Source organism: Leopardus geoffroyi, chromosome D1, assembly GCF_018350155.1.
Source record: "Leopardus geoffroyi isolate Oge1 chromosome D1, O.geoffroyi_Oge1_pat1.0, whole genome shotgun sequence".
NCBI lineage: Eukaryota > Metazoa > Chordata > Mammalia > Carnivora > Felidae > Leopardus > Leopardus geoffroyi.
Window position 1 is genome coordinate 28,978,603 of NC_059329.1, and position 19,596 is coordinate 28,998,198.

The 19,596-nt window shown below is 39.6% G+C and overlaps 1 protein-coding gene across 10 annotated transcripts in view; it reads right to left on the reverse strand.

Moving 5' to 3' along the window:
- Positions 1–8,636: 8,636 nt before the first annotated feature.
- OPCML (opioid binding protein/cell adhesion molecule like) overlaps positions 8,637–19,596 on the reverse strand; it is a 1,064,335-nt gene continuing 1,053,375 nt past the window's right edge. For all 10 annotated transcript variants that reach the window (XM_045483507.1, XM_045483514.1, XM_045483513.1 and 7 more), the window contains one exon: positions 8,637–9,384. In XM_045483507.1, coding sequence (XP_045339463.1) covers positions 9,284–9,384 — 101 coding nt within the window. In that variant the 3' untranslated portion in view covers positions 8,637–9,283. The remainder of the gene's footprint in view (positions 9,385–19,596) is intronic.

Sequence of the window (19,596 nt, forward strand, 5' to 3'; positions counted from 1 at the left end):
AGGTCATGATCTCATGTCCATGGGTTTGAGCTCCACATTGGGCTCTCTGCTTATAGCTCAGAGCCTGGAGCCTGCTTTGGATTCTGTGTCTCCCTCTCTCTCTACCCTTCCCATGCTCACACTCTTGTCTTTTTCTGTCAAAAAATAAAATAAAATGTTAAAAAAAATTAAAAACTAACATATAAATATAATTTACATTTTTTTGAAAGAAGCAAACACAGTTGAAATTATATTTTATAAGAGCTCAGGGAAGTGAGGGCATTGAAGGAAGCCTGAGGGAAGAATAGGAAGAAAAGGGGATTATTTATTTTGCAACTAATATCTACTATGTAATTTCTTGAACATCCTTACCTACTCACACCCAATAATGTCCCAGTCAGTCTTCTGAGGTAGATATGATGACCACCATCTTAATAAAGATAAGTCTGAAGCCCAGAGAGGATAAGAAATTAGTCCAAGGCCACATACCTTGTAACTTGTGATGTCAGAGTATAAAAGAAGTTCCCCCAAACTACAACACATTATGTCTCTGGAGAGAAAATACATGGTTTGAGCATACAAACTAAATAAAAGAAAATATGTCTCACAGGATATAGCAAATAGTGAAGAGATAAAAACTGTAAACTATTCTTACTTTTGAAATAAGAGCTGCTGTGGAACACTTAGATGCAAATGAACCAGGTGTTCCATCCTAAATCCTAGAGTTCTAGGAATGTCTTGTCCGGAGGAACTCAGTTTATAGGAAACTATTGAGCAAGTTCACACTATCTTTGCCTGTCACCCTTCAAGTTTCTGCTATGCTTGTACTCACAGTCGTTATTTCCTCTTGTCCCCACCAGAAAGTATCGTGGAGCTTTGAGATCCAATGGAAGACAATATGCTCAATAATCCCATGTGGGAACAAAACGTTATATTCTAACCAGAATTGACATTATAGGTGGTTCGTCTCCCTCTCTGGGAAATTTTGTTAACTTTCTCACCAATTGGGTCGTGTGGACCTTTGGACATTTATAGTTGAATGCCTTTCATGATATTCATTTATTCAACTGATATCATTCACTCTATCAATAAAATCTTGAACACTGAATGTGCCCTGGCCCTGGTACCCCATTTATTTTTGTATTAATAGATCTGTTCACCACATCCACTGCCTATAGTAGCTCTCTACCTCTCGGCTTTTCATCCTTGGGGGATAAAAGTAGCGTCCTAATCACTTCCCAATATTTGCTTCTGCTATACTCATTTTCTCATATCTGTATTATAATTCTTGCAATATTATACTGTAATTTTCTCTTCATATAGCTGTTTCCATATCTTAGATGTGAGCTCCTTAAAGGGAGTTCTTCACTAAATGCAATGCATGAACAAATGAATAAATGGAAAAAAATTAAGAAAAAAAAAGATTTCCTACTGATCAAATGAACATGTTCCATGAAAGTAGCATCATTTTTAGTTTGAAACTTTTGTTTTCTAAAGCTGATAAGATTTGGTACCAATTAATGCCGCCCCCCACCATTTTCATCAAAATTATTTAACAGAAAAACAAAAAAGAAGGCAGAATTGCCAGTTGAGATCTCTCCTGTCTTCAGCCATTTGTTATGTTCATTGCAAGACTGCATTCCCAGTGTTAGAAAATTCAACATCGATGTCTACTCATCTGGGTGTTTCCACTCAGCTCCCAATTCTGCATCTTTTTTCCTACTGTAAAATATCCTGATAGGAACAAAGTATGCCCTTAATATATTTATTAAAGCCCTTCTCTGTAGATATGTTTTTAATAGGGTGTATTTTGGGTGAAGATAACAAAAATGTATCCAATAATTTAGCTGCCGAGCTTAAGAATAACTAGATAGAGCCTCCCTTGCAGAATGAATAGATAGCAGCAAAGATTTTCATTACCTTGAAGTGGCTTGGTAAATAGGTATGTCTGCCAAAGGCTAGTTGGAGAAATCTTGGTGGATGGATTGACAGGTAAGGGAAATATACATGGTTTAAATAAATAAATGAGAATAGTAATATTAGGGAGTTTCGTGAGTATATAGATAGAATAGGAGTTAGATAAATGGGGAGATAATATATGAATAAAGAGATGAATGGTTTGCTAATGGAAGAATAAATTGGTACACAGAAGACTGATGGAACTGAGTGGCCAGATGGAATGAAAGACCAATGAATGTCTATGCCTCAGCAGGAGAGCCAATAGATAGGTAAATGCTGTGGTATGAACAGAAGCAGGAGATGGTCAGGTGTGGATGGGAAGAGGATGATTAAAAGGAGGAAGAAAGAGGAGAAGGGAAAGGGTAGCACTAAAGGTATTATGGTGGTAAGGGGGACTGGAATTTGTTACTTGACAAGTCATAATTTTACAATGAGTCCGAGGAAATTGGAAACTCTCAATCATTGGTACCACCATATTCTTGGTATTTTAATTTACAAAGAACATGACCTAGTTTATCAAGCTATCTGTGCTCCATCTTCTGTTGGGATGACTAATTTTTTTAAGATTTATTTTAGAGAGAGAGAGAGAGAGAGAGAGAGATAGAGAGAGAGAGAGAGAGAGAGTGAGGAGGCGCTTGAGTGGGGAGGGGCAGATAGAGAGGGAAAACAGAATCTGAAGCAGGCTCCAGGCTCTTAGCTGTCAGCAGAGAGCCCAATGTGGGGCTCAAACTTAAAAACTGTGAGATAATGACCTGAGCTGAAGTTGGATGTTTAATCTAAGCCACCCAGGCATCGTGGGTGAGACTAAGTTTTAACAGGTTAGGAATGACCCATTGTTTACCTATGAACCCAATAAGAAGCCTCATAAATCTAGCTCAGGGTCATAGCCAGAGGAGCTAACTATGATGTAAATCCAACTGGAGAATTTTAACACACTTTCTGCTGTATTCAAAACCATAGTTAGACATTGGCCCTAGGCTTCATGTGGGGGTAGTCTTGAGAAATCCAATAGCTGAATGAGAAATAAAAACTGTCCTAAAAATTTTGAAATAGAACATACCAACAAGAATAAATTCAAAAGTGGTGCAGATGAGGAGTCAAAGAAAAGGAGGGTCAAGTGTCCAGTCCAAGATCACATAGTTAGTTAATGGCAGAATTAGAAAGGGTTAGCTGATGTATAAATGATTGATGAGAAGCTGAGTTGTAAGAAAGAGGTTAATAGCCATCCCTTCAGAAAAGCAGATGGACAAGCGATGAAGATAGAGGTGTTGGAGTTTTGTTGAACGAGAACGATGTTTTAGAAAAGACAATCAGAAAAAGGGAGCTTCTTCTCCCGATCCCTTTCTTATGCTATTTCCCATATGTATACTATAGTAAAAACCTAAGATGGAGAAACAATCAATCCAATTACATACACTCTTAAGAATAAATGCACATCATAGCCACCATATTTTCTACATATGTACTCTTGTCAAAGCGGTTATGAATCAGTGGAATCAAGTCACAGGAACTGTTAAGGAGTGTCATTTTTTTTCTTGCAACTTCTCTATTGATTTCATTTTAGATTAGGTCAAGACATAATTTAGACTTTGAGGCTGCAGCTACATTTTCTATTATTTGTAAATGGCATAGATATTCAAATATATAGGTATAATATGCAAAGTGCCTAGACTTCCTTCTACTCTGTGTGTGTGTGTGTGTGTGTGTGTGTGTGTGTGTGAGAGAGAGAGAGAGAGAGAGAGAGAGAGAGAGAGAAATAGGCTACTCAGTTTTCTGATTGCATCTACTCCCCAAAGCTTAAAGCACACATATGGGAGAAGCATATGGGAAAAGCATAGCCTGTTTTTCTCCATTCCTGGATACTTAACAAGATGTCCTAATAAACAACCCCCCAAATGTTACAAATTTCTTTGAACTTTATTGATACACTGCACAATCACAACCATCTCGTATTCATCCTGAATTAGAAAAGGTTACAACTACAATGTAACATGCACAAAATTCAGGTAGTATATTCACCCTTAATACAATTATTGACAGAAATCAAGTCTTCATTGATTTTTTAAGGAAAAAATAAGAAAGAAAATAAAAGAAAAAGAACTCTAGAAGTTATACTCTTGTATCATGTGATAATTTTTAAAGCATTTAAACATAGATTTGTTTTAAGGATAATTGTGAGGATGGGCACACCCATTGTCTGACACAGCTATAACGGCACCATTGATAAGTCATATATATATATTTTTTTTAATCTAAAGGACTCTGAACTTGACAGATACATTTTCGTACACCCACACATTCCTCACAACTGCACTTTACAGGTCACAAAAATTTTTGAATGATTAAAAATGCTCCCTTTAACTAACACAAGGGCAGCTATTATTACTTATCATTGCTATTATTGATATCCTTATAAATCTGCCAATAATGTAGAATGCGGCCCTAGAAGGATAGTAGAGGGTTCACAATCTTTCTTTCTCCACTCAGTGGCATGGAACAATTGTATGCCTTTAAAAGGGCACCATTGAAAGAAACAAAAAGGAATCTCTTTAAAATATTGGAAATGAGGCTTAGCTGCTTACTTTTAGGATGAAGACAATGGCACCTAATTAAGTCCACTCCACATCCCCTTGGACTCTGAGGCTCCTGCACCTGAAGGCTCAATTGCACTGGTTCAGCTCTGTCATTCTGCCCTATCTTTTAATTGCAAATCTGTTTCTTCTTCCTTTCATTTACTTCTCTTCTCTTAAGTAAGAAATGAGGGAAATGAGAGTGGCATTTTTATTTGTTTGCTTTTAGTGATCATTAGGAGTTCTCATCATATGGTATCTTTTGAAAATGTTGCGTTCCTAGTTACACACCTGTGAAGTTTTACTGCAACTGCTCAAACTCATTTGTCTTAAAATCAAAAGGGAAGCTCTGGATGGTAGAAGAGGAAATTGGGTGTAAGTTTCTAGGAATATAACTTGTGTGAAACAAAACCAAAACATCCTCGCTCTTGGAGAAAAGGACAAAAAAGTAAATTTGCCAACAAGAAGAATTTTATGCTCCTTTCCCTAATTTCAAACATATTAAACTTTACTTTAAATAAGTTTTTGTTTGTTTGTTTGTTTGCGGTGGGGGGGGGGGGGTGGGTAGGTGGGAAGGGAAAGTGGGCTGGTTCCGGGTGAGGACTCAGGGTCAAATTGGAAAAGATAACCTCCCCCCATAATCCATCTTATCTTGAGCCACTCCTACCCTCTTTCTCCCCATGGCTCTGATGACATCCATACACAACTACAGAGGAGAGAACATTCCTTTTGGCATTGGAAGCACCAATCAAAACTAGAGCATTCCATTTCTGGACGCGATGGCAATGATAAGCTTTCTTTGATGTTGACTGCCCACTTGGAGGTTCTCTGCTCTTTTCACATAAGAGTTCTTCCAAAATAAGGATAACTTGTTAACATCTCCATGTTGAGATCAAGTTTACTGGATCCATGCAGAAACAGGCCCTTAAATTTAGCCTTGGTTGTGGAGTTTCTGGAGTCCACTTCCACCCAGTGGAGCACACTTCCCACCCAGGTTTTGAGAAAAACTGCCCAACCTGTGGAATGTATCACCTAGTATGAGACATAGGTTTCAGGGGACAAAGACCAAGGCCTATTTTTCATAGAAAGCCTTAACTTTCCTTCCATTTCAGCCAGCACAATTGCAGTAGAACAGCCGTGCACAATGCTCCCTGCATAACATATGTGCATGTTTTGACCACTGCTCACCTAAATGTCCCCTCTCCCCCAGTTAAAACAAGAATGAAAAAAAAAAAAAAAAAGCTAAACACATTTGCTTAGACTTGCAGATGACTGTATCAGGCACTTGACAATAAACTACTGAAAAACAAGCTTGACCAGAGCCTTAACACTAGCTCATTCATTGGCATTACTTTGGTGGCAATACATATTAACTGTGTTTTAGGAAGGGGGAAGGTTTCAGAGTAAGTACATTGCTGAATTTGTCACACCTAATCTGATGATAAGTCTTATTTGGTTTCCTTCCCATGTGAAAAACCCATGGAGAGTTATAGGTTGCTCAGAGTTTTGTTTACCTTCCTTCTTTACCCCTACCCCCATTCTTGGCACTGGCACCTTAAAAAAAAATCTATACAACAGGCATTATCCATCTACCCTCCATATTGGAAGCTGAAAAAGCATGTGTGAGTGTGGATATTGTCCTTAGTAGCATTTAATGTTCTGTACGCTTCAAATGTTGGGTAACAGCTCCTGTTTGATGGAGCCATCCCCACAAAAGTAACCCAAACAACACAGAAGCTGGAGTATGTCTATAGTGAAGAAGAACCATTTTCTTTCCTAGTGCCCAGTTTTCTTGCTTTATTTACTTGGTTTATTTACTTATTTACTTGATTTTCTTTATCCCAGACAGATGAGTATTGACTGTAGGATTTTTTTTTCCCTCTAAAACATGGTTGGAATAGGCAAACACCAGAGGTGCTTCCTGGTATCCAGTGGAAGAGGGCAGCATAGAATTCCGTAGTGACTCTGAGACCCAGCCTCATCATGTTCAAAAGGTTCTGGTGATCTTCCTGGCCAGAGGAGGATGGGTCCCTTCCTCTAGAACAACCCTTGACATGAAGAACATGTATAGCTTGTCCATTTCAAGCACTGTGTTCTCCAAGACAGCAAGCACTGTATTACTCCCCAGAGCCTCCACATTTATTTTACTCCAAAGTAACATTTATTATCAGTAGAACACTCAAATGATGAATTTAATCCCCATACAATGTCTGACACCAACCTGACTCCGGGTGCAGAATGTGATGACAGATCTGAAACACTGATGTCCGACCTTTAATTCTGACTTTGCGTCTGCTCATGATTGTCCCTGGAACTTGGAATCAATACACTGCTTTTGGCACATCATTTATATTCCCAGAATCTGGCTCCTGGCAGCTCACTAGGAAATGCAGATGTCTGTTTATAGCTGTCAAATGTAATATTAATTTTACTCACACCATCTCCAACTCTTACAAAAATGCCTAGCATTTTGTATGCCAAGACTACCTACCTTTGTATACATGTAGGTATCTATGTATGTCATACATATTTAAGTATATATTACCCCACTGTGTATGTCATGTTCATGTGCCACTATGGACAAAACAAAGAGGCCATTTATATTGGAGGCAGAAGATCAATTAATCATTAAGGGAATCGAGCTCTATAAAGCTCATATTTATTATTTTTTAGATTGTGGACCTGAAAGCTTCCCACTGAGGCAGAGCAGGTCTGTGAGATAGTCACTGTTGATGCTTTTTTCCTTTCTCATCATCTCAGTAGGTCAGTCCTTGCAGCACGAGTAAAGAGAGGCATAAGCTTGCATGGTTTTCAATGCCATTCTTTTGGATTATAGGCACCCTTGTTGGCTGAATCTTTCTTGTCTCAGGAAATGATGCATAAAAGTCAGGTCAGCTCTTGTTTGTCTGCTGGATCTGCTGTGAAAATGGAAATCTGAGGACATTCTTCCCCAAAGTCACTGGAGAAGCAGCCTGTATCAGAGGAAATTGTGTGTCACTTACACTTTCCCCTCCTATTTGCAGTGTTGTGTTAATCAAGTGCTTGGAAATTAAGTCAGTTGCTCAAGTGCCCTCAGCTCAGAAGAGCTTCCTGAAACAAATACCAGAGTTGTCAACACACCCGCCATGTAATTGGTTTTCATCAGCTTTTTACTGGATAGTTTTCAAACAGATTAAACCAAAACTGGAAGAGGGAGGAGACAATAGCTGAATTCATTGCACTCAGACAGGTAGACTTCTCTCTTCACTGCAGAGACAGATATGTGTTTCCTCTCTTCTGTTCTTGCTATTAAGAAAAGCCAGCCATGGAGTAAATCCCATAGGTTTCTGACACACACTTTCTTGGAAGGCCGAGGGAAACATGAAGTTTGGTATCTTGATCCTTCAAATATGAAAGGAAAAAAACAACAACAACAAAACAAAACACGGCACTGATCAAGGCCTTTCCAGGGCTGATCTGCTTCCCAAGAAGATGCTTTTGGAAACACAGTACTCCAGGAATGGTGAGTGACTGATCCTTAGATTGCTACTTTGGTCCATCTGTTAATGGCATCTATTTTGGAAGGTGGATGGGATATCACCTTCCAAAGAGTCCACGACATATTGCTTTTCTATGCTGTTAGCCTGTGAGACCATTGGCTTTCATATGAAAGTTGATAGGTAATTTTGAAGATGCCAGTGTCTGCTGAAGGTAGAGGAGAAATGAATATAGTGAAATAGACACAATATGATTAGAAATTAATATGGTGATGAATTGATAGTGAGTAGTAGGGAAGAAATATAGAGAAGTGTTGGATAATTACATTGATAGATTGATAAATAGAGTAAATAGATTGCTACAGAGAAAGATGGGTGGGTAGATAATTGGAGGGAGAGATAAGTCACACAGTCAAGTAGATGGATAACCATATGATTCCTGTGATAGCTTGATAAGCCCTAAATAATCAGTCATCCATAGATCATTTTGTTTTATGAGTTAGACAGCATTTTTAAAAAAGAAGTACTGTCGTCAAAATGCTTCCCCTCTTTTTTGGTCAAGTGACTTCTAAACTTTTACTTTTAGGTTGTGTGAATAGCCCCAAACTTCTAACCCACATAGTGATAGAGCAAGTGAATAGGACAGAGTGGCTAGAGAAGGTGACAAGAATATCCATATATGTGTATATATCCACATATATATGTGTATATATCCATATATACACATATATGGATATGGGTGTATTCAGACCTTCCCAGAAAGAAAGGATGTGAACCCCAATGTAATTAGATAATAGTAAACATGGAGGGAGGGATATGTACATTATAATAAAGAAAATGGCCCAAAGCTTAAAAGACACAGATAATAGGACACTTGGATATAACTCTTGCTGTGCACTACATTGTAAGTCAAGTTGTGTCTTCAGGGTGTTTATCATGAGGCACGTTTTTGCCCAAATGGAGCTTATGGTTTGGTGTGTTGGGGGAGGAGAGGTTCGTAGTGATGATGATGGGGAGAGGAGCAGAGGAAAGGAAAGGGCCCAGGTAGCAGGGATAGATTCCATTTTTGGACACACCAATGAATGATTACCCTACACATGGTAGAATCCTGCCCACCCATCCCCCCAACCCCACTCATTCAAACTGGAGAAAAACTCAAATAAACCAACCCTCCCCCCCAAAAAAAAAGAAGAACAGAAACAAACAAAAAGAAGCCCAAACTTGTTTGCCCTCCGCAGTGTAGATTAAAGTCTGTGATATGGAGAAGCAGGCGTTGCTCAGAGGACCTATGATTTCTTATCAAAACTTCATGAGGAAGTGGGCAAAGAGGGTCCCTGATAGCCAGAGACAAGCCAGTGCTCTAGAGGCCGAGTTTACACCATCAATGACTGCTCCAGGCCCTGTGTAGGGGAAAGAGAGACAGACCCATTAGCATTCACTCGAAGGATACCATACTTATTCCCTGACAAGCAGATATACAAACATGCTTCTTTGTGAGCATTCCCCCATCTCCCACCTCCCACCATTGATCCCTCGAAATCTGGAAAAATGGAAAGCACCCACTGGGAATATTTAGAAACCCAAAGGGGCAAATCGCTCACATACCTACCACTACAGCCTGCTCTCAAAGACTGGGGTTTAAAAAATAAAAGGGATAGAGGGAGGCAATGGCAGTCATTAGGCCTATTGGCTGAAAAGTTAGAGTAGCAGACAGAGCTAAGTGGCATGGCAGGATTTGACTGCTGTTCCATAAGCAGCACCTCTAACTGTGGAAAAGGTGTCCAGAACAGACAGGGATGGGAGCAGCAAAACGGGAGGGAGATGGTCCACAGTGGAGAGAAGCAGGTAGAGGAAAGGAGGAGACAGGAATGGGAATATTTTGTGAGCAACAGGAGTCTATGTGTTGATGTGGCCAACTTTTTATCCTGTATAACTTAGGTATTGTGGAAGCTCCTCCTGAGGTAGCTGAGGAAGAATAGATTGTTGCACTCTAGAGTTTTAAAGACTATGATTGGGTTTATCCCAGCAGTAGCAGTGCCTCTCCAAAGGCCACAAAGACTCTGTATTCTGTCCACATTGCCACCTAATGGTGTGGCCTGATAGAGTTATCCCTTTGCCCTTTCTTCTGGCCTCTTTGGCTCTTTTAAATGCCCCTAGTGAGTCATCCATGCTCCACTGTAAGACAAGACCATTGAGTCACAAGTGTTGGTCCTTTCACTTAATCTGCCACCTTTGAGAAAACAAACCACATGAAATGGGATTGTCCTAGTCTGTTTCAAGGACCCAGGGCACATGGATCAGCATCTAATTCACCTTTGTATTCCTCCATCACCTTTATTTGCAAAGCATAAGAAACTGCAGTCATAAGCAAGACACCGGTAGCTTGCAGGCAGAGAGGATTCCAGGGAACATGGAATCGAGTATAAGACAGGGGTGAGAAGCCATCAAGAGGCATTCCTGTAGAGCCAGTGGCAAAGAAAGGGAGCTGCAGACAAGACAAGCATGGCTTTTTTTTTTTTTTTTTTTTTTTTTACCTTCTCAAGACAGGACTTCCCTGATCCTTTTAGAAGCAAATTGGCTTATTGGAAATAGACATGATTACTTTAAGAAGCACAGTTGGTACAGAGTCTCAAGACAGCATGATGGTGTGGATCCCTGCCTTGCCTAGGAAGGGACTGATGCTAACCTTTTGCTTTGGGAAGTACAGGCCCCTCACTTTAGCAATGAGCATGTAACTGTTCCCAGTCCACGGATTTTCACATGGATATATTTCCTTCCTCTGATTTACAATGTACACAATTCTCCTATTGACTAAAAATTCACATTTACTTGCTAGCATGAGAGTCTGGTTCATATTGCTGTGCACTTTTTTTATAGAGCATTCACAAAAAAGGGCAGGATCCAGTCACAAGCCCAGTGCTATCATCTCCAGGAAGGCTCCATACATATTTATGAAAAGTAGCCTGACTCTGGAGGCTCCATCAGTCAAGACATATATCCTAAGGAGCCATACTGGCCTACAGAATGTACGGAGTTGAAAAATGCCCAAGATGGAGCCCAAAGCAATTCTCTATATTGTGTTCTTCAAAAAATGAAAGACTTACATTTTTTAAATGAGTTTATAAGAAAATGAGCAATATAGATTTGTAAGATATATATGTCTCCTTAAGAGTATCTATCAAATATATTTTATAATAATATTTATAATGTTATTTATGTTTATTTATATGTTATTTATATATTTAATATAATATTTATTATAATAATAATGTTATATATGGAGAGGACATGCATTAAACTATGTGTCTGTGTGTATCTTTGTCTAATTCATGATGCTGATATTAACTTAAGAAACAATTGAAAGATTAATAAGCTCCACCCTAAAGAGACAGAGATCTTTAGTGTAGGAATCACTTTATTCCAAGTTCTACCAGTGGACTTAAGCATTTCTGTAGATGCCATACTACCAGCACAAGGTGGGATACAGCTAAAACAAAGCAGAAAAGAAAAACAGTGTATGAGGAAGGCAAAGCATGAAGGGTGAGGTACAGAGAGAAGGAGGCAGAATCATAAAGAGAAATGAATGTTTCTGGTGGTGTGTGGCAGTTGCAATAAGATGTTCATTACTGATCAGGCAGAGGGTTTATAGCCACAGTTAAACTTCAGTTGAGTGTTCCGTAGAGTGGAAGCCAAACTGTGAGTGTGACTTAGCAGACATAGAGACTGCTCAGCTTGCTTAGGATGATGATGGTAACATGCATTTGCATTGTGTTCTCTAAGTTGCAAGCAGGATTCTAAATGCTACACACATATTAACTCATTTAATCTTCACAAAAGGCTATGAGTTATGGACTACTGGCATGTCCATTTTATAAATGGAGAAACTAAAGAACAGAACAGTTAAGTACCTCACTATGGTCACACAACTTATACACATAAAGCTGGATTAGAATTGAGTCACTCTTTCTGTAGAGCCTGTACCCTTGATTGTTTCCACTCGACTTCCTTTCTGTGGAAAATGACCCTTCGTGCATGTTTTCTGAGGACCACAACCACATGAATTGGTAAGTACAACTGGTGAGGAATCTGAGGACCTAATTTCTCTGTATGACTCTGCTGCTCCCTAGCTGATGGCATCCCCTCTCTGGCCTTGGTTCTACCATCTAAAAAAGTAGAGAAGGGGCGCCTGGGTGGCGCAGTCGGTTAAGCGTCCGACTTCAGCCAGGTCACGATCTCGCGGTCTGTGAGTTCGAGCCCCGCGTCAGGCTCTGGGCTGATGGCTCAGAGCCTGGAGCCTGTTTCCGATTCTGTGTCTCCCTCTCTCTCTGCCCCTCCCCCGTTCATGCTCTGTCTCTCTCTGTCCCAAAAATAAATAAAAACGTTGAAAAAAAAATTTAAAAAAAAAGTAGAGAAGGTTGGGGTCAGAGACCTTTAAAGCTCTTCTCCTATTAGCATTTTGAGTAATTGTATGAATGGAAAATTTACATCTGGTACTAGAAGGGGCAGCTGGTGAGCAACCAGATGGCCCTTTCCAGTTGGTACAAAACCATCACCACTGTGGCTTTTTGCACGTCAGCATGTCATCTCCTAAAACAGCAAGAGGGCACCAAACATTCCTGGACCCCAGGGTTTCCTTTTCTGTGGCCACATTTTCTATGCAGCTCCAAGGAGCTTTACTCTTCAGCAGGTGTGATAAGCCCTGCTTTATATATCAGACAATATGGTAAGTTAACGACAAACTGCCTTTGGCCAATCTATGAGGAGTGGCTGAGCTAGTCTGGCCAATGAGTTAATCTAATCCACTATAATGGAGATTAAAATTAGCATCTCTTTCCTCATGGATCCTGCACACATTTAAGATTTGGTAGTTAGGGGCGCCTGGGTGGCTTGGTCGGTTAAGCGTCCGACTTTGGCTCAGGTCATGATCTCACGGTCCGTGGGTTCGAGCCCCACGTCGGGCTCTGTGCTGACAGCTCAGAACCTGGAGCCTGTTTCAGATTCTGTGTCTCCCTCTCTCTGTGACCCTCCCCCGTTCATGCTCTGTCTCTCTCTGTCTCAAAAATAAATAAACGTTAAAAAAAATTAAAAAAAAAAGTTTTGGTAGCTGGACCAAATGTCAGTAGAAGGACATATAGGAGGGCTCTTGTACCTTGTTCAGAGCAGGAACAGAGGCTCACATCTGTGTACCACTCTCTAGGTTCGAGGAATGTGAAATAAAAGCCATCAGCTATGAGCTGTTGTTTTTTTTTAATATCATCATTACAGTAACCCTGATTTTACTATTAATGAAGAAAGCATTTGGTTTGGGTGTCTCCCTTAGGGTTTCCTCTTGCAGAGGCCACTCACCTGATTAGTGATGTGCTTCTTTGTACTTTAATATAGATTACCACTGTTTAGCTAATTGGTGTGATTCCATGATCACTCAGGACTTATGTTTGGTCCCTTAGGCTGGTAGGAGGCTTTTGCAAATGTTAGCTCAATGAATCTGTTAAGGGAAGGGCATGTTACTGGAGGAACAGTTCACCTGAGCCTAGCAGTGGTAGTACTAAAGCTTGAACACACACCTTCAGATGTCAAGCTGGCTATGGTTTTCCTATACTTGGTTTTTTCAGGTAACAACAGCTACATGGACTTCTCCAAATACTTGGCATCCAAAGTAATACTAGTATTAATTTCAATAAACATGGTCAGGAATTCAAATGGTGCTTTCCTGCTCCTCCCCTCCTCCTCTTCCTCCTCCTCCACTTCCTCCTCCTCCTTTTCACTTCCTCCTTCTCTTTCTCCTCCTCTTCATCCTCCTCCCCCCTCTCTTCTTGGTGGAAATAGGGAGAAACTTAGTTCTTATCTCAAACTTAGAATCCAGAATTTGTAAGCATGAGGTAGATTTTCAATTATGTGTTCTACTACAAAAAACTAACCCTGAAATACATTTGGATAAAGGACAAAGGTTTGAAAGAAAGATGGGACCAAATGTCTAAGGAACAGAATCCCTGGATGTACAGGTAAAATAGAAATCTTCTATGAAATTTAAGAAAGGATTTAGATGCATCTGTACCCCTTGGCTTTGCTGTCTCATCTTTGCAGCCCTAAATATCCTTTGGGATAAAGGCAATGACCACTATAAAAGTGCAACCAATCCTGGAAACTTTGGAATCAGACCAATTTGGGTTTAAATCCTGGCTCTGTGGCATGCCAGCTATGTGATCTCAGACAAGGTAGTTTTCACTTTTCTTATTGAAAATAAAGGTAATAATACTGAATTTACAGAATAATTAAAAAGTCAGACTGGTTAGCATAGTGCCTGGTACAAGCCAGTCATGTGATCATGGTAACCACCACTATGGCACCTCCACACCTGCTACCTTCCACTCCTTAGTTGAGGCTAATATTGGCTCATTTCAATTTTTCCCAAGTATGTTAAACCTGAGATGTGGTTTTGCTGGTGACAAAGAGAGGAGGTGAGATCCTGAGTTGGGGGTTTGTTGCTGAGAGAGGCCATTGACCATGAGGACCATGGAAAGATATGGGACATAGAGCAGGATGATAGAAGTCCAAAGCCAAGTTCCATGCATGGTCCAAAGGCAAAGGATCAGCCTTGCAAGAGTAAGGGACCCCACACTAGCCTCAGAAAGCCACTGCCATTCACTCAGCAAGTATTGGTTGGAGGCTGATGTGAGCCAGTCTCTGTTTTCAGAGAGAAAAGCAGACACAGTCTGTGCTTTGACAAAGCTTATACTTTAATAGAACCTGGAATATCCTTTCTCCCAGTCTAAATCAGTCAACAAACAATTGAAAAAGGGAAAGAAAGAAGGAAGGGGAAAAAAGGAAAGAAGGAAGGAATGAAGGAAGGAAGGAAGGAAAATTTTTAAATCCTCCCAGATTCTGAGTAGAAAGTCATTTGGAACAAATAACTAAAATTGCTTTCATCTCAATAATACCCTTCCTGTTGGAGTATTAAGAGAATTTAATTCAATAGTCAGAGAGAACTGAATTTGAATTCTGACGCTGGTACTCACTAGCAGGATGACTTTGGACAAGAAAATCAACTTCTCTAAAACATTTTTTTTTAATGTATAGAATGGAGAAGAGTGGTTTTGTGTATATATATATATATATATATATATATATATTATACATATACATACATATACATATATGTATATATATGGAATATAATATATATGGAATATAATATATATGGAATATTACTCAGCTATCAAAAAATTAAATCTTGTCATTTGTAACAATGTAGATGAAACTAGGGTGTATTATGCTAAGCGAAATAAGTCAGAGAAAGAAAAATATTATATGATTTCACTTCTATGTGGAGTTTAAGAAACAAAACAGATGAACATAGGGAAGGGAAGGAAAAATCAGATTAAAGCAGAGAGAGAGACAAACCATAAGAGACTCTAAAATACAGAGAACAAACTGAGGGTTGCTGGAGAGATATTGCGTTGGGGGATGGGATAAATGAGTGATGTATACTAAGGAGGGCACTTGTTGGGATGAGCACTGGGTATTATATGTAAGTGATGAATCACTGGGTTCTACTCCTGAAACCAATATTACAATGTATGTTGACTACTTGAATTTAAATAAATAAATTACGTACTCTAAAAAAAAAAATAATAAAGATGATATATAAGATCACTGAAGTAAAGGATGAATAAATATGAGGTGAATTAAAACCAGGACAGTAACTGCTGATCCTTAAAATAGGATCTTTTATGGGGATCCTGCTTCAAATAAAGAGACCTTGTGGAATCCTAGGTTGTCAAGGATAACTGTCAAACACCAGCTGAAAGCAAATTTGGCTATGGCGAGCAAGCAAGTGACCTGGTCTCTCCTTAAAAGACCTGAAGTGGCTACAAATCATAGATTAAAGCTTCCTAGGGAAGCAAGTGTATTTAGAGGCCCAACTCCCTCTGGGCAACTGGCACATTTAAGGAATCATTTTTATGGTTAACAATGACTCAGTTCAATTAGAATGGTTAATACAAATATCAGGTTTAATTAAATATTTTTCAGGCATAAATTGGAAGTGAGAACGTCGATTTTTGCCCTTTCCCCTGATCCAGTCCTTTCTCCAACCTTTCAATACTAACTGTTGTTAAAATAAAAGCTTTAATGATAATGCAAAGCCACAAACCAAACTATGAATGACAACAATGACAACTACAAAATACCTTAGGGCTATATATGCAGACAAAAATTCTTTAGTCTTCAGAATATAGAAAGAAGAGACAGAGCACAGAAATGAACAAGAGATAAATTCAAGAAATGGTAAATGGCATGGAGGTCAATTGACATGTGCCCTCTGGGCCAGAGGGAAGATTTTATGGCCAGATGTGAAGCTCAGCAGAGAAGGATATAAAGAAATAGACAAACAAACAAATAAATAAAATAAAGTCCACTTTTGAGGGGGTGGTTAACTTTTCAATATTAAACATTAGATTTTTAAAAAGCAAATTTGGTTGAGGGCTTCACCTAGAATCAGACTACAGGCCTAGCTAGCTGCTCTGGAAGAAAGACATTGCTGCTGCATTCAAGCAGTGGATGATAACCCTCTGGAGGAGCAGGTTTTGAAAATCAAAGTACCCAAACTCAGCACAAAGCTCCCCTCAAATATATTTAAGCTTACTGATGAGATCTTGCCTTGCAAGAGATTTTGAAGCTTAAAAATGGCAATAAAGGTATTGAAAGGTGTCACTGTTATTTTTTTTCCTTTCCATGATTGCCATGAAAATGTGGCATGGTTCTTCAGCAACATTACAGTGTATCTCTGTAATTCTACTAAAATAGCAGATGGTAGGGTGATCACATTAAAAAAGAAAAGAAAGAAAAAAAACCCACAGGCAAGTTGAACTTGCTGATAGCACAATGAGATCAATGAAGTATCTGAAGTCTAAGAAGACACAGTTTTGTTCTGAAATTTGGATGGGTTTTATAAGTATGAATATGAACTAGGTGACCTTCCTAATGAGGAACCAAAAGGATAATGATGTTCTTGGTGATTAAAAGAGGAGCAAGGAAATCTAATTAGAGGATGCATGTGTTACACTTGTTGGTGAAACAGGAACCTATTTTCAGCAGTGCTGGCTGATGAAGGCACCTCATCCCCCTTCAAAGAGAACTTTTCCTCCATTGTCTTTAATTACAGTGGAAAACATGGCACTATGTTGTTTTACAAGGAAGATTAACTGGGCTTTACAGAGTGAAGACTTGTGGATAAAGAGGCCAAAAAAGGCAGCCATCTTTGTTTTGTTCTCTTTAGCATTCCCTGTTTTGTATTTACCACAAAGACAAGAGCTGAAGAAGTTAATATCAGAAGTTAATTCCAATCTGTCAGCTCATCACAAACTTGAAAGAGACAAGACTTTGGTCTATGCTGAACCACAAGCTCTTGTGTGTGTGCTGACATCAGCACACCCTGAATGCTCAGTGTTATGTTCTAAATGCTTAGGCTAATAGCCAGATGTCAATGATTCAGATAGAGGAGGGTGGGGTGTGAGGGAACAACAAGGAACCTCATCAGGAATGAAATGTGAAATGTCTGCATTTTTTTTCTAATATGTTGACATTTTGCAGGTTGGGGAAAATACAAATGATTACACTGCTGTCATCAGCCAAAAGCAATTGGTATTTCTCTCTGACTCATTCCCTCCCACCTGGATTTAAATTGTGGATTTGAAAAATAAAAATCATATACATTATTATCAACAGGAAATGGACAAATATGTACAGCTTTAGATGTCTTTGCAAGAAGAAGTCACTTGATGAACATCTTCCTAAATGGTGAATTGCAATGTTTAATAGAGTCTCTCTCAGAAAGAAGACCCAGGGTTGGGAGGGATACCTAAATTCCAAATAGGATATATGGAAGCTGGAATGCAAGGGGAGAGTGTCAGAGAAATAATAATTTGACTTCCCTGGAAGGAGAAGACCACAAGTCCTTTTGTGTATTAGGCTTTTCTTTGGCTCTTTGAGTTTCACACTGTATACAGACTACCATTGGTTCCCCCCTTTGACTGGAAGTTTTGTTAATTTGACAAATGTTTACTGGGGAAAAAACATTGCGAGATACAGTGCTTCATCCTGTAAGTGCAGAAAAAAAAATACACACAAGATATAAGCCTAAGTGTAAGCTACTCTGAAATCCCAAGAGAAAAGTGATTCTTCAATGGGGCTCAGAAACACTTTATGAATGGGGTAACATTGAGTACAATCTTAAAGGAGAAGTGCAGTTTTATCAGAGAAGAGGGCAAAAGCTTCCACCTGTGACCCTATAGCATCCTGGAAGACATAATATATGTACACATTAGAAAGAAACATGAGATTAAGATCAGACAGACCTGGATGCAAACCCCGGTCTTTCCACTTCCTCCTGTGGTAGAATTCCTGTCTGTGAGAATTTGGTCCAATCACCTGAATTCTCTGAACTCTGTTCTCTTCTTCTTTGAAGTGAGAATAATAACAGTACCTACCTCAAAGTGTTCTTAGCTCTTTAACACATGTCTGGCTGACACTCAATAGTTAGTAGCCTTTTCATTTAGTATATTCTATTATTCTACTGTAACTGTCTATTTACTTGTTTGTATGGAGTTGTGGACTTTGTTCCTCTTTGTAACTCAATCCAAATGGATTGATGGATGATAAGAGATGAAGAAGCATGGTCCAAGTCTTATATATGTAATAGGATCGGCATTCTGACACAGGTGGTCTAGCATGATGGGTGCATACAAGGAAGTAGGAGAGTGTGAAGTATAAGGGTGGGTGGATCCTACAGCAAGAACAAACGCCAAGGCCATTCTTTCCTTGTAGGCAATTTTCATCAGGACATAAACAGGTGCAGTTTAAGTTTTGGAAATGTCACTTGGCCCCACAGTGGCAAAGGGCTCACCAAACACGCAGGAATTGGTAAAAGAATAGCATGACTCTTCAGGGAAGGCACACACCCCAGTGTAAGTGAGAATGGAATGGTGAGCCCACGGTCCAGAAGAAGAGCCATGGCCCACTTGCAAGTTGGTACCAGGTGTAAGCATAAGGGAGAGGAAGAAGTCAGAACCACCAGACAGATTCTAGTGAAAGTGTGTAGGTGAGAAGACAAGGTATACAATTGAGTGAGAGGCATGTCTGAGAAAGATTGAATTTGTGATTCCCATGGTGCATACAAATATGGAGAGTGGTTTGTAGCTCAGAATTAAGGAAAGTTATAAAGATACAAATTTCGTAGTTATCAGACTATTGTCAGAGACCATCAGTCTTCAGTGTGCAAAAGATTCCCTTGGAGTGCTTGCTTTAAAAGCACATTCTCAGGACCTTCCCTGGAGACTTTGATAAAATGAGTCTGTGGGAAGACCCATGAATCTGCATTTTTAAAGCACCCAAAGCAAGTGCAGTGAAGGCTATGATATTGCTTTGCAAGATGTCTGAAGACATAGAAGATCCCTTCTCCTCCCACTGCGATGATATGCTCCCTGGACAGACTCATGGGGCAGGTGGAGGAGGGGCCAGGAGCAGAGCAATCCAGAAAGGTAAGAAACACACTACCCAGGTGTATCACAGAAGCCAGGAGTGGGTGCTGGGGATCAACAGGAAGTCTGGAGCTG